The following is a 15270-nucleotide window of genomic DNA, read 5'->3' as shown; positions in this document are numbered from 1 at the left end:
TGCATTTTCTCTTTATTTCCATGTTTTCTTTTACATTCCTGCTTCTTTATGCAAATGAGAAATAAAAAACAGAATTAAACGAACAAAAAGTTAATTTAATGTGTTACTTTAATAATTAAATGTATTACAACTGAATTAAAGACTGCAATAAAAAGTCTAAATGTGATATAATTATTTAAAGTGTTCTTTTATTTCTTATTTTTGTTTCTTAGATATTTATTTTAAATGCTTTTTTCAATGTTTTTCTGCTCTTTGTGGAAAACTTTGTCCTTTCTGTTCCTGATGATGTTAAAGTACCAAACAGCTGATCAATAAAACTGATCAGAAGGCACGTGGACTCGCTGAGTCCAGAACCAGAACCACAGCACACGAAGGCTCCTCTGAGGCGAACTCGGGTGTTATCGGAGAACCTTTCGGCTCGGTCCGGAGACTCTCGCGAGCCAGAGAAGCTTCACCATGGGAACGGAGGAACAAAGGGCTCGCGGCGCAAACGGACCACGTAAAGTTTTCAAAAAAGAAACAAGGAAAAAGTTTCTCTGCGCCATCTTCTTCCCCGATAAGCAGTGAGAGGCTGCCCGGTAACGGCAGCGGTTAACGGTTACCGAGTCTTACCGCGGGAAAAGTCCTCCTCTCGCGCTCAGGTCCTCTCCTCTCCGGTAAAACCTCACATTTCCTCCATGAATCAGCTCCTGAACCTCCGGCCGCTCAGAGACACGAAGTAACGGGGCAGCAGGCACCGATAAACTGACCGACCACCCGAGCCGCGAGCCGCGAGCTCACGCGCACAGCCCCGCACTTCCGGGTAGCTTTCAAAACAAAAGCAGGTCAGAGTGCAGAAAGTCGCTGAAACGTCCATAATCCCAAATAAACATGTTTATATGACGACAAATACTACTGAAATTAATTTAGATGTAATTCAAGACAAATTAATCATATAAACTAATTATCTGCTTTAATTTTAAACTGTATTTATTTAAGTTTGTGCTGATTCTGCTATGTATGATAGTAAATTAAATATTATATAATTATTAATTACTTTGACACTCAGTTTTTAATTGAATTAGTTATTTTAATTGAGATATATACATTTTTTATTTGTTGATCCTCTATTCATGTCCATTTGCATAAAGAAGCAGATTTAATGTAAAAAGAAAATCCATTTTCCAAACCCGCTTAATCTTTGGGATAAAGGATCTACAAATATGCCCTGAGTTACACCTGTTTTGCTATCCACAAATATCCTATTTATAATTGTGTTCTTTTTTACAAATAAATGTGGATTTATACATATATTTTCCATTTGTGAAACAGAAACTTCTGTTTGTGGATCATCCATCACACAGTATTTCTGCACAGATCCACAAACAAATAGCTCGTGAGTCACAGGGCTCCACCCAGTAGGTGGCGCTGTGGTATCTGTGGCTCAGTTTAAGAACAACGGAGACAGAAGATCGGCAGGAACGACACCAACGTGTCAGTTTTTAGGCTGATTGACTGAAAACAACAGAAAGAAATAAAACTAAACCTTTAAAACCAGACCAGCAACAAACACCATCAATGTCCAACTGCAGCGTCCGTGTCGTTACTATGGTTACTGTCTTCTTCCTCCGTCGTTCTGAAGCCGAGCCACAGATGCATCAGTGAACCACAGCGCCACCTGCTGGTGCTTTGTGAGGGAAAAAGAAAATATGGAAATAAACTGAAAAGGGCAAATAACAGAGAAGTAAACACATGTATGAATAAAATTAATTGTAAATAACATTTGGTGGAATCAGAATAAATGATTTGGAGGGAAAAAATAGATCAATATAATGTAAAGAAAATAAATACAGAGAAATGATCGAATGAGAGGAAGATGATGGATATTTAATCCGAATATATGTATATATATAAATATATATATATTTATATATTCGGATTAAATATCCATCGAGCCACCACCATCCACGAGCAATGGTGACTTTGTATGACCCAAAATAAAAGCTAGACAACGATATATATATATATATATTTGTAATGGATGAAAACAAATATTTATACATATATATATATATATATATATATATAGTTGTCTAGCTTTTATTTTGGGTCATACAAAGTCACCACTTCCGGTCCAGTTCTGTCTCATTCTTTGCGTCTTGATGGTACCGTACAAACTTCAGCCGCTGGGGGGCGCTGTGGAGGCAGCTGTTAAATTCAGACTCCGCTCAAAGTAATCACGTGATCACAACATCAACCGTGAGAGATATTTTACAAATGATCAATATTTCAAATAACAGCTGAAATACAAACTAAATCAGAGGAAACTGAGGATGTATCAAAGTTTTACTTCCTGTCAGTCAGTCTGAGCTCATCATGTTTCCTGTTCAGCTTCATTTAATCTGTGAACAAACATCATTTCTACACCTCAGACCTGCAGCATCCCATAAAGTCAGTGAACCTTTTCCCACTTTGTTTCCTTCTGCCAACACTTAAAGCCGCTCTGACTCTGAGGAAACCAGGTGATGCAGAGTTCCAGCTGTTATTTTGTCCCATTCCTCCTTAAACAGGTCTTAAGGTGTGCAGCAGGGCGGGGGGGTGGTTGTTTCTCTGCTGGGGACAGGTCAGGACTGCAGGCAGCCAGTCCAGCACCCGTACCTCTTCTTCCTCAGCCAGGCCTTTGGACTGTGGCAGAATATGGTTTTCCATGGTCTGCTTGAACAATGCTGGGACGTCCCAGGAAAAGATGTGGCCTTGAAGGCAGCATATGTTGCTGTAAAATCTCAGTGAACTTTTCTGCATTAATGCTGCCGTCACAGAAGTGGAAATGAGCTTTGCCCCCTGATCCAACCCCATACCATCACAGAGCCTGGCTGCAGGGACTGGTTGCTGACAGCAGGCTGGATGCTGCTTTTGCTCTTTGCTCCATTTCTTCCACCAAAGATGTGGAATACTGATGGGTCTGACCACAGACAGAACAGATAGAACAGGAACAATAAAGGGCCCAGAACTGAACCCTGAGGGACACCGTAGGAAAGATAAGTCACTGCAAAAACCCTGATACACCCAGCCAGGATCAGAGGCAGAAGTCCGGTCCAACATCAGCAGAACAGAACAGAACAGAACAGAACAGAACTGAACTGAACTGAACTGAACTGAACTGAACTGAACTGAACTGAACTGAACAGAACTGAACTGAACTGAACTGAACTGAACAGAACTGAACTGAACTGAACTGAACTGAACTGAACTGAACAGAACTGAACTGAACTGAACTGAACTGAACTGAACAGAACAGAACTGAACTGAACTGAACTGAACTGAACTGAACAGAACTGAACTGAACTGAACAGAACAGAACAGAACTGAACAGAACAGAACAGAACTGAACTGAACTGAACTGAACTGAACAGAACAGAACAGAACAGAACAGAACAGAACTGAACTGAACAGAACAGAACAGAACAGAACAGAACAGAACAGAACTGAACTGAACTGAACTGAACTGAACAGAACAGAACAGAACTGAACTGAACAGAACAGAACAGAACAGAACTGAACAGAACTGAACTGAACTGAACTGAACAGAACTGAACTGAACTGAACTGAACTGAACAGAACAGAACAGAACTGAACTGAACTGAACTGAACTGAACTGAACAGAACAGAACAGAACAGAACAGAACAGAACTGAACTGAACAGAACAGAACAGAACAGAACAGAACTGAACTGAACTGAACAGAACAGAACAGAACAGAACAGAACTGAACTGAACTGAACTGAACTGAACAGAACTGAACAGAACAGAACAGAACAGAACAGAACAGAACAGAACTGAACTGAACTGAACAGAACTGAACAGAACAGAACAGAACAGAACAGAACAGAACAGAACTGAACTGAACTGAACTGAACTGAACTGAACTGAACTGAACAGAACAGAACTGAACTGAACTGAACAGAACAGAACAGAACAGAACAGAACAGAACAGAACAGAACTGAACAGAACTGAACAGAACAGAACTGAACAGAACAGAACAGAACAGAACAGAACAGAACTGAACTGAACTGAACTGAACTGAACTGAACAGAACTGAACAGAACAGAACTGAACTGAACAGAACAGAACAGAACTGAACTGAACTGAACAGAACTGAACTGAACAGAACAGAACAGAACAGAACTGAACAGAACTGAACTGAACTGAACTGAACTGAACAGAACAGAACAGAACAGAACAGAACTGAACAGAACTGAACAGAACTGAACTGAACAGAACTGAACAGAACAGAACAGAACTGAACAGAACAGAACTGAACTGAACTGAACTGAACTGAACTGAACTGAACAGAACAGAACTGAACAGAACAGAACAGAACAGAACAGAACTGAACTGAACTGAACAGAACAGAACAGAACAGAACAGAACTGAACTGAACTGAACTGAACAGAACTGAACAGAACAGAACAGAACAGAACAGAACTGAACAGAACTGAACTGAACTGAACTGAACTGAACTGAACAGAACAGAACAGAACAGAACTGAACAGAACTGAACTGAACAGAACAGAACAGAACAGAACAGAACAGAACTGAACAGAACTGAACTGAACTGAACTGAACTGAACTGAACTGAACTGAACAGAACAGAACAGAACTGAACAGAACAGAACAGAACAGAACAGAACTGAACTGAACTGAACAGAACAGAACAGAACAGAACAGAACTGAACTGAACTGAACAGAACTGAACAGAACAGAACAGAACAGAACAGAACTGAACAGAACTGAACTGAACTGAACTGAACTGAACTGAACAGAACAGAACAGAACAGAACAGAACAGAACTCCTGCATCACCGAGCGTCTGCAGATCTTAAAACTGAGGAAACGTGACGGCTGGCAGCACTGAGACCGAGCAGAACCCCTACAGAACCCCTACAGAACCCCTACAGAACCACTACAGAACCCCTACAGAACCCCTACAGAACCACTACAGAACCCCTACAGAACCCCTACAGAACCACTACAGAACCACTACAGAACCACTACAGAACCCCTACAGAACCACTACAGAACCCCTACAGAACCCCTACAGAACCACTACAGAACCAGAACCTGCAGGACACTGAAACATGCAGAAATGACTTTAACTGGAGCATCAGAACCTGAGGCTGTCAGCTCTGTGGTTTCAGCGCCTGACGGCCGCAGGGAAAGGAGGAATTATAATTATTATGGGATGTTCGTCACACTCTGAGCTGAACTCTTCCTGTGGAGCACTGACACAGGCTGCGGTTCTGGTTCTGAACTCAGCGAGTCCACCTTCAGGCCTTCTGATCAGTTGTATTGATCAGCTGTTTGGTGCTTTAACATCATCAGGAACAGAAAGGACAAAACTTTCCACAAAGAGCAGAAAAACACTGAAAAACATCCGAAAACATTTAAAAAATCATCAATAAAACAAGCAGCAACACTTAAAATAATCATAAAACAGTTGGAGTCAAAGAAAATTAACAGAAAACATTCAAACAAACTGAAATTACAGCAGAAAACGTTCTTTCTTTCACATTTGATACGATTATTTTGGCATAAATGACTTTTTGAATTGAATTTTAGTCACATTTATCATCGTTTTCTTTTTGTAATTTATATATTTCTGTATTTCTTTGTCCTTTCAGTGCCGCAAGAGTTTGGAAACAGTTTGGAAACAGTTTGGAAACAGTTTAGAAACAGTTTGGAAACAGTTTGGAAACAGTTTGGAAACAGTTTAGAAACAGTTTAGAAACAGTTTAAAAACAGTTTGGTAACAGTTTAGAAACAGTTTGGTAACAGTGAGAAGGCAGAAATAAGTGCTGAGTCATTTTAAGTCATCAGCTGATCACACAGCTGATGAGTGATCAGCTGCCCTCATCAATACTTTGGCTTCTTTGTCTTGTTGGGAGGGGGCGGGGCCAGTTTCAGGCTTTAGTGGATCCTGTGATGTCCTGAAGGAACGAATGGAAGAGTCCATCTATCGATCTATCGATCTGTCTTCCGTTATGTCCGACAGCACCTGAAGGCAGCAGCTGGACTGTGATTGGTGGAGCGCAGAAGCGTCATCAGTGAGCTCTTCAGGAAGCAGACGGCTGCGGATCAGCAGAACTGTGCTTCGGACCTGCTGCAGGTGAGTTCACGTCGCGTTCTTTCCGTGTGACGTCAGCAGGGTGTCACCGTCACCGGGAAGCCGCGGGGAGGCTCCGCCCCTTTGTGGAGACGGTCCGCAACGTGTTTCTGATCGGAAGGAAGTTCCGATGAGCTCTGTTCACATCGTCTGAGTTGAAACCGCAGCAGCCAGGTGAGTTTTACCTGCTGGGGAGGAGACTGACCCGGACAGAACCTTAACAGAACCGGACCGGGCTTAACAGAACCGGTTCACAGGAACAGCTCTGATTACTTCTTCTGCTGCTTTTCTTTGGGTTTTAGTGACATTTGAACCGGGTTTTTAGTGAGATTCTGTCTGGAACATAAAGTTTTCATGTCCTTTAACGGGTCTGTTTGGGTTTTTTTTTTTCTTTGTTTGAAGTTTAGCAGAAGCTCAGATTCAGGAGGAACAGCTTTTGGTTCTGATCCCGGAACACTGGAGGAGCATTTCCAGCCGGGAGGTTTCTGACTCCTGACTCCTGCCTGCTTTTTGTCGGAGGATTTCCTGTTGGGTCGATTCAGGATTGAATCTTTACTTTTTGCAGATGTTGTCCTGATGTTGGACTGATCTGTCAGAGACCTCTGAGGTCATCATCCTGAGTTATTAAAGGGCTTCACTTCAGTTTAAAGCCTCCATATTCAGTAAAACTCCTTCTTCCTGTTCCTGGGAGCATATATCAGGGCGTCTGAAGTGTAAAACTCCTTCTTCCTGCTCCTGGGAGCATATATCAGGGCGTCTGAGGTGTAAAACTCCTTCTTCCTGCTCCTGGGAGCATATATCAGGGCGTCTGAAGTGTAAAACTCCTTCTTCCTTCTCCTGGGAGCATATATCAGGGCGTCTGAAGTGTAAAACTCCTTCTTCCTGCTCCTGGGAGCATATATCAGGGCGTCTGAAGTGTAAAACTCCTTCTTCCTGTTCCTGGGAGCATATATCAGGGCGTCTGAGGTGTAAAACTCCTTCTTCCTGTTCCTGGGAGCATATATCAGGGCGTCTGAAGTGTAAAACTCCTTCTTCCTGTTCCTGGGAGCATATATCAGGGCGTCTGAAGTGTAAAACTCCTTCTTCCTGCTCCTGGGAGCATATATCAGGGCGTCTGAAGTGTAAAACTCCTTCTTCCTGTTCCTGGGAGCATATATCAGGGCGTCTGAAGTGTAAAACTCCTTCTTCCTGCTCCTGGGAGCATATATCAGGGCGTCTGAAGTGTAAAACTCCTTCTTCCTGTTCCTGGGAGCATATATCAGGGCGTCTGAAGTGTAAAACTCCTTCTTCCTGTTCCTGGGAGCATATATCAGGGCGTCTGAAGTGTAAAACTCCTTCTTCCTGCTCCTGGGAGCATATATCAGGGCGTCTGAGGTGTAAAACTCCTTCTTCCTGCTCCTGGGAGCATATATCAGGGCGTCTGAAGTGTAAAACTCCTTCTTCCTGCTCCTGGGAGCATATATCAGGGCGTCTGAAGTGTAAAACTCCTTCTTCCTGCTCCTGGGAGCATATATCAGGGGGTCTGAAGTGTAAAACTCCTTCTTCCTGCTCCTGGGAGCATATATCAGGGCGTCTGAAGTGTAAAACTCCTTCTTCCTGCTCCTGGGAGCATATATCAGGGTGTCTGAAGTGTAAAACTCCTTCTTCCTGTTCCTGGGAGCATATATCAGGGCGTCTGAAGTGTAAAACTCCTTCTTCCTTCTCCTGGGAGCATATATCAGGGCGTCTGAAGTGTAAAACTCCTTCTTCCTGTTCCTGGGAACATATATCAGGGCGTCTGAGGTGTAAAACTCCTTCTTCCTGTTCCTGGGAGCATATATCAGGGCGTCTGAAGTGTAAAACTCCTTCTTCCTGTTCCTGGGAGCATATATCAGGGCGTCTGAAGTGTAAAACTCCTTCTTCCTGCTCCTGGGAGCATATATCAGGGCGTCTGAAGTGTAAAACTCCTTCTTCCTGCTCCTGGGAGCATATATCAGGGCGTCTGAAGTGTAAAACTCCTTCTTCCTGTTCCTGGGAGCATATATCAGGGCGTCTGAAGTGTAAAACTCCTTCTTCCTGTTCCTGGGAGCATATATCAGGGCGTCTGAAGTGTAAAACTCCTTCTTCCTGTTCCTGGGAGCATATATCAGGGCGTCTGAAGTGTAAAACTCCTTCTTCCTGTTCCTGGGAGCATATATCAGGGCGTCTGAGGTGTAAAACTCCTTCTTCCTGTTCCTGGGAGCATATATCAGGGCGTCTGAAGTGTAAAACTCCTTCTTCCTGTTCCTGGGAGCATATATCAGGGCGTCTGAAGTGTAAAACTCCTTCTTCCTGTTCCTGGGAGCAGATATCAGGGCGTCTGAAGTGTAAAACTCCTTCTTCCTGTTCCTGGGAGCAGATATCAGGGCGTCTGAAGTGTAAAACTCCTCCTTCCTGCTCCTGGGAGCATATATCAGGGCGTCTGAAGTGTAAAACTCCTTCTTCCTGGTCCTGGGAGCATATATCAGGGCGTCTGAAGTGTAAAACTCCTTCTTCCTGTTCCTGGGAGCATATATCAGGGCGTCTGAAGTGTAAAACTCCTTCTTCCTGCTCCTGGGAGCATATATCAGGGCGTCTGAAGTGTAAAACTCCTTCTTCCTGCTCCTGGGAGCATATATCAGGGCGTCTGAAGTGTAAAACTCCTTCTTCCTGGTCCTGGGAGCATATATCAGGGCGTCTGAAGTGTAAAACTCCTTCTTCCTGTTCCTGGGAGCATATATCAGGGCGTCTGAAGTGTAAAACTCCTTCTTCCTGTTCCTGGGAGCATATATCAGGGCGTCTGAAGTGTAAAACTCCTTCTTCCTGCTCCTGGGAGCAGATATCAGGGCGTCTGAAGTGTAAAACTCCTTCTTCCTGCTCCTGGGAGCAGATATCAGGGCGTCTGAAGTGTAAAACTCCTTCTTCCTGCTCCTGGGAGCAGATATCAGGGCGTCTGAAGTGTAAAACTCCTTCTTCCTGCTCCTGGGAGCATATATCAGGGCGTCTGAAGTGTAAAACTCCTTCTTCCTGTTCCTGGGAGCATATATCAGGGCGTCTGAAGTGTAAAACTCCTTCTTCCTGCTCCTGGGAGCATATATCAGGGCGTCTGGAGTGTAAAACTCCTTCTTCCTGCTCCTGGGAGCATATATCAGGGCGTCTGAAGTGTAAAACTCCTTCTTCCTGCTCCTGGGAGCATATATCAGGGCGTCTGAAGTGTAAAACTCCTTCTTCCTGTTCCTGGGAGCATATATCAGGGCGTCTGAAGTGTAAAACTCCTTCTTCCTGCTCCTGGGAGCATATATCAGGGCGTCTGAAGTGTAAAACTCCTTCTTCCTGCTCCTGGGAGCATATATCAGGGCGTCTGAAGTGTAAAACTCCTTCTTCCTGCTCCTGGGAGCATATATCAGGGCGTCTGAAGTGTAAAACTCCTTCTTCCTGTTCCTGGGAGCATATATCAGGGCGTCTGAAGTGTAAAACTCCTTCTTCCTGCTCCTGGGAGCAGATATCAGGGCGTCTGAAGTGTAAAACTCCTTCTTCCTGCTCCTGGGAGCATATATCAGGGCGTCTGAAGTGTAAAACTCCTTCTTCCTGCTCCTGGGAGCATATATCAGGGCGTCTGAAGTGTAAAACTCCCCAAAAACACAGCCCTGGGATTTATTTAGTTCCCTTTGTGTGAAAGTTCCTCCTTTAACGAGTTGTTCTGATTTAATTTCTAAAGTTTCACTCCTTCATTTGGCTCCGCCTCCTCCACAGATTCTGATCAATATTCATTTATTTTCTGTGCTGAAACACATTAAGTTTAATTTATGAATAAAGCAGAAATATTCCTTTATTTTAATAAAGAGCAGTGTGCAGAGATGGGCGGTCAGCTGTCCGCTCCGGAGGGCGTCCACGTGGTGGTGGTGGGCGGAGGATTCGGCGGCATCGCGGCGGCTCAGCAGCTGAAGTCTGAAGGACTCGACTTCACGCTGATCGACGTCAGAGACGCTTTTCATCACAACGTGGCGGCGCTCAGAGCGTCGGTACAGCCGGGTACGTATTTATTAATTAATCTATCTATTAATCTATCTATTTATTTATGTATTTATTTATTATTTATTTATTTATTTATTTATTTATGTATTTAGTTATTTATTTATGTATTTATTTATTAATTAATCTATTTATTTATCTATTCATTTAATCATCTACTTATTTAGCCATTTATTTATTAATCTATCTATTTATTTATTTACGTATTTATGTATTTATTTATTTATTTATTTATTTATTTATTAATCTAGCTATTTATTTATTTATCTATTTATTTATTTATTTATTGGCATTTATACATTTTATACAAACTGCCATAATCCAAAATAAAAACACATTATTTATTTATAAACACATTTATAAAGTTTAAAGTTTATAAATGATAAATGAGACCAAAATTCAATAAAAAAATTCTGAAAAAAGTTTTTCTGCTTTAATTTTAATGTTTGTTGTTGTTTATTTACTTTACTTTAATTTCTTTCTTTGCTTATTTGTTTCTTCTGTTTATTTCTCATTTGCTAAATGAAAGTAAATAATATTTATACCATAAATACATTATAAATACAGCAAGTTCTGAATATTAAACTTAACAAATATTGTAGAATATAGAATAAAGAAATAAATAGTTTGGAAAGAAATTAAATATATTGTTAGAAAAACAAATTTAATTTAAAACTGGGACAAAATAAAGAAAAGCAACATGAACACAAACTGAAATTAAAGCAGAACATTTGATTTCTTTCACATTCTATAAATATAAATAATAAATTTACTATAAATTATTAATAAACATAAAACTATTTTGGAAAACTATTTTTTCATGTAATTTTACACAACTTATTTATTTAGTGACTCATATTTGGGGTGATGTCAGTCCTCCATAAGTTGACCTTGTTTGTTTCTCCAGGCTTCGCTCAGAGGACCTTCATCCCGTACGCTGAGACCTTCGGACACAGTTTCCTTCAGGGCCGAGTGGACCGGGTCGACACCGACGGGCAGAGGGTCGTCCTGCAGGGAGGGAGGGTGAGGATGGGGGGCAAACTCCCTCTGAGGGGGAGCAAAGGAGCAGAATTTACCAGAGTTTAAGGCCCAGTCTAACGTGTTCCGGACTCACTGGTTCTGGAGCAACAGACCGGTGTGAGCAGGCCGTCGGGTCGGGTCGGGCGATGAGGCGATGTTTCAACATGAAGACGATCCGATCTGTCACACCGCAGATCGTGGATCGTCTCGGTCACAGTCTATAAACTGCAGTTCTCTGCTGATGCACCAGACGTGTTACATCATCAACCTGACCGACCAATCAGAGCGAATTAGGGGAAGTGCTTTCTTACCCGCCTCCTTGTTGGCTGAAAGCCAAACGGAGGAGTTGGTGCTAAAAATAACTCCACCTCCATTATATGGAATTAGTTTGGATTTTCTGCAACTGATCAAGTGCAAACAAATGTAATTTACAAAGTTTGCACAGAAACGGTTCGAATGTCGGGTGGCAACAGGACGAACCTGTTCAATCACTTGAAGGAAGCATCCAAACAGTATGCTGAGAGCCAAACAGCGAGGGGCCCGGCGGCACCGGCACCACAGGGGAGGCAGCAACTGGCGTAAGCAGCAGCTGGAGTAAGCAGCAGCTAGCGTAAGCAGCAGCTAGCGTAGGCAGCAGCTAGCTTAGGCAGCAGTTAGCTTAGGCAGCAGCTAGCTTAGGCAGCAGCTAGCTTAGGCAGCAGTTAGCTTAGGCAGCAGCTAGCTTAGGCAGCAGCTAGCGTAGGCAGCAGCTAGCGTAGGCAGCAGCAGCTAGCGTAGGCAGCAGCAGCTAGCGTAGGCAGCAGCAGCTAGCGTAAGCAGCAGCTAGCTTAGGCAGCAGTTAGCGTAGGCAGCAGCTAGCTTAGGCAGCAGTTAGCGTAAGCAGCAGTTAGCGTAAGCAGCAGCTAGCGTAGGCAGCAGCAGCTAGCGTAAGCAGCAGCTAGCTTAGGCAGCAGTTAGCGTAGGCAGCAGCTAGCTTAGGTAGCAGTTAGCGTAGGCAGCAGCTAGCTTAGGTAGCAGTTAGCGTAGGCAGGAGCTAGCTTAGGCAGCAGTTAGCATAGGCAGCAGCTAGCTTAGGTAGCAGTTAGCGTAGGCAGCAGCTAGCTTAGGTAGCAGTTAGCGTAGGCAGCAGCTAGCTTAGGCAGCAGTTAGCGTAAGCAGCAGCTAGCGTAGGCAGCAGCTAGCGTAGGCAGCAGCAGCTAGCGTAGGCAGCAGCAGCTAGCGTAGGCAGCAGCAGCTAGCGTAAGCAGCAGCTAGCTTAGGCAGCAGTTAGCGTAGGCAGCAGCTAGCTTAGGCAGCAGTTAGCGTAGGCAGCAGCTAGCTTAGGTAGCAGTTAGCGTAGGCAGGAGCTAGCTTAGGCAGCAGTTAGCATAGGCAGCAGCTAGCTTAGGTAGCAGTTAGCGTAGGCAGCAGCTAGCTTAGGTAGCAGTTAGCGTAGGCAGCAGCTAGCTTAGGTAGCAGTTAGCGTAGGCAGCAGCTAGCTTAGGCAGCAGCTAGCTTAGGCAGCAGCTAGCTAAGACCAAAACTACAACATTAACACAGGTATTTGACAAAAGCACTCAGGGGTAACAGAAGCAGCTTTTATCTTGCACAGTATCGGTTCCGTTCAAGACGGTAGAAAAGGTTCGAACGCCTGCTTCGAGAAGTTGAGCCGCGGTACGAGCTGCCGGAAATACTTCTGCAAAACTGTCAGTTTTTCACTTTTCAAGTCAAGATAAAATCTAAATCGTGATTTTATTTAAAAAATCGTGACGTGATATTTTCTCCACATCGCCCCCCCCCCCATCGGGTCAGAACAGAATAAGGATGTTTCTGAGGTCGCTGACCTTGGTGCTGCTGACTGTGAACTGGGTCAGAGTTGCTCTAACTTCCTGCTCCCTGCAGGAGGTCCAGTACTCGCACCTGATCCTGTGCACTGGGACCGACGGGCCGTTCCCCGGGAAGTTCAACACCGAGGCGTCGTATCAGACCGCCGTCCAGACGTACGAGGACTTCGTCCAACAGGTCCAGGCGGCAGACTCGGTGCTGGTGGTTGGAGGCGGGTCGACCGGTGTGGAGATGGCTGCTGAGATCAAGACGGAGTATCCAGACAAAAAGGTGACCTCTGACCTCTGGTTGTGTCACAGGTCAGCGCCGGTTTTAAACTTCTACGTGAACATTTATCAAAAATGTGTTTGTTGGAGTCACAGAAACAACCAAAAAACTCCAACACAGCCGAGTTTATTCAGAGGAAAGGAAGAAAACAGGCTGATTGGCTCAGTTTCTGGTTCAGCTTCAGCTTTTAGTCCTGAAACGCCGGATCAAACCGGATCAAACCGGTTCCAACCTTTCCCAGGCAACTCGTTTTTGTGCCTAATCCTCCAGTATTTTGGAGGATATAACTTTATAACTTTACTTGTTGTGTAGCAGAATGAATTTTTAATGATTCTGTTATATTTAAATGCTGTTTTACTTTAATTATCTGGAATTATTCAGAGTAATCTGGACCTGGTGTCGGCTCACTTCAGACGAATGGAGACACTTTAATGAAACATCTCTTGGACCTGATTCACTCCACCATTTTCTCCCGTCCAGGTGGTTCTGATCCACTCCAGAATCGGGCTGGCTGACCCCGAGCTGCGGTCCAGTGTGAGGCGGCAGGCGAAGGAGGTTCTGCTGGAGAAGGGGGTGGAGCTTCTGCTGGGTACGTGGACCGGGTCATAGGTCAGGAGGGCGGAACCGGGTCATAGCTCAGGTGGGCGGAGCCGGGTCATAGGTCAGGTGGGCGGAGCCGGGTCATAGGTCAGGAGGGCGGAGCCGGGTCATAGGTCAGGTGGGCGGAGCCGGGTCATAGGTCAGGTGGGCGGAGCCGGGTCATAGGTCAGGTGGGCGGAGCCGGGTCATAGGTCAGGAGGGCGGAGCCGGGTCATAGGTCAGGTGGGCGGAGCCGGGTCATAGGTCAGGTGGGCGGAGCCGGGTCATAGGTCAGGTGGGCGGGGCCGGGTCATAGGTCAGGTGGGCGGAGCCGGGTCATAGGTCAGGTGGGCGGAGCCGGGTCATAGGTCAGGAGGGCGGAGCCGGGTCATAGGTCAGGAGGGCGGAGCCGGGTCATAGGTCAGGAGGGCGGAGCCGGGTCATAGGTTAGGTGGGCGGGTCCGGGTCATAGGTCAGGTGGGCGGAGCCGGGTCATAGGTCAGGTGGGCGGAGCCGGGTCATAGGTCAGGTGGGTGGAGCCGGGTCATAGGTCAGGTGGGCGGAGCCGAGTCATAGGTCAGGAGGGCGGAGCCGGGTCATAGGTCAGGAGGGCGGAGCCGGGTCATAGGTTAGGTGGGCGGGTCCGGGTCATAGGTCAGGTGGGCGGAGCCGGGTCATAGGTCAGGTGGGCGGGTCCGGGTCATAGGTCAGGTGGGCGGAGCCGGGTCATAGGTCAGGTGGGCGGAGCCGGGTCATAGGTCAGGTGGGCGGAGTCGGGTCATAGGTCAGGTGGGCGGAGCCGGGTCATAGGTCAGGAGGGCGGAGCCGGGTCATAGGTCAGGAGGGCGGAGCCGGGTCATAGGTTAGGTGGGCGGGTCCGGGTCATAGGTCAGGTCGGCGGAGCCGGGTCATAGGTCAGGAGGGCGGAGCCGGGTCATAGGTTAGGTGGGCGGAGCCGGGTCATAGGTCAGGTGGGCGGAGCCGGGTCATAGGTTAGGTGGGCGGAGCCGGGTCATAGGTCAGGTGGGCGGAGCCGGGTCATAGGTCAGGTGGGCGGGTCCAGTCTGGGTTCTGTTGACCCGGCGCTGTGTGTTGTAGGACACAAAGTTCTGAACCTGTCGGACCTGCAGCTGAACGTGACCCAGAAGAACACGGTGCTGACCACAGATAAAGGAGAGACTTTGACCACAGATCTGATCGTCTGCTGCACCGGACTCAGGATCAACTCCGCTGCCTACAGCTCCGGCTTCTGTGAGTTTCAGCTTCTGTGAGTTTCAGCTTCTGTGAGTTTCTGTGAGTTTCAGCTGTGAACCCTCGAGGTCAAAGGTCACATTAAAGCTGAGCAGATCGGCGCAGCTGTGACCCCTCGAGGTCAAAGGTCACATTAAAGCTGAGCTGCTCCCCAGGTAA

The 15270-nt window shown here is 45.8% G+C and overlaps 2 protein-coding genes across 6 annotated transcripts in view; one reads left to right on the top strand and one right to left on the bottom strand.

Annotated features, from left to right (window-relative positions):
* ninl (ninein-like) overlaps positions 1-695 on the bottom strand; it is a 40065-nt gene extending 39370 nt beyond the window's left edge. The window contains exon 1 of the mRNA XM_072390451.1: positions 613-695. The gene's annotated coding sequence lies outside the window, so the exon portion shown is untranslated. The remainder of the gene's footprint in view (positions 1-612) is intronic.
* aifm2 (AIF family member 2) overlaps positions 1-15270 on the top strand; it is an 83960-nt gene that overhangs the window by 68155 nt on the left and 535 nt on the right. For 2 of the 5 annotated variants that reach the window (XM_072390470.1, XM_072390471.1), the window contains exons 2-6: positions 9994-10170; positions 11078-11193; positions 13072-13284; positions 13762-13870; positions 14959-15111. In XM_072390470.1, coding sequence (XP_072246571.1) covers positions 9996-10170; positions 11078-11193; positions 13072-13284; positions 13762-13870; positions 14959-15111 — 766 coding nt within the window. In that variant the 5' untranslated portion in view covers positions 9994-9995. Of the gene's footprint in view, positions 1-6191; positions 6316-9981; positions 10171-11077; positions 11194-13071; positions 13285-13761; positions 13871-14958; positions 15112-15270 lie in introns of those variants that run through there. The other 3 variants (XM_072390472.1, XM_072390469.1, XM_072390473.1) reach the window with 3 other exon arrangements.

The sequence above is a fragment of the Leuresthes tenuis genome, unplaced genomic scaffold (assembly GCF_036924035.1).
Source record: "Leuresthes tenuis unplaced genomic scaffold, fLeuTen1.0.hap1 SCAF_8, whole genome shotgun sequence".
NCBI classification, from domain to species: Eukaryota; Metazoa; Chordata; class Actinopteri; order Atheriniformes; family Atherinopsidae; genus Leuresthes; species Leuresthes tenuis.
Note: the sequence above shows the minus strand (reverse complement) of the source record. Positions and strands in the feature narration are given on the sequence as shown.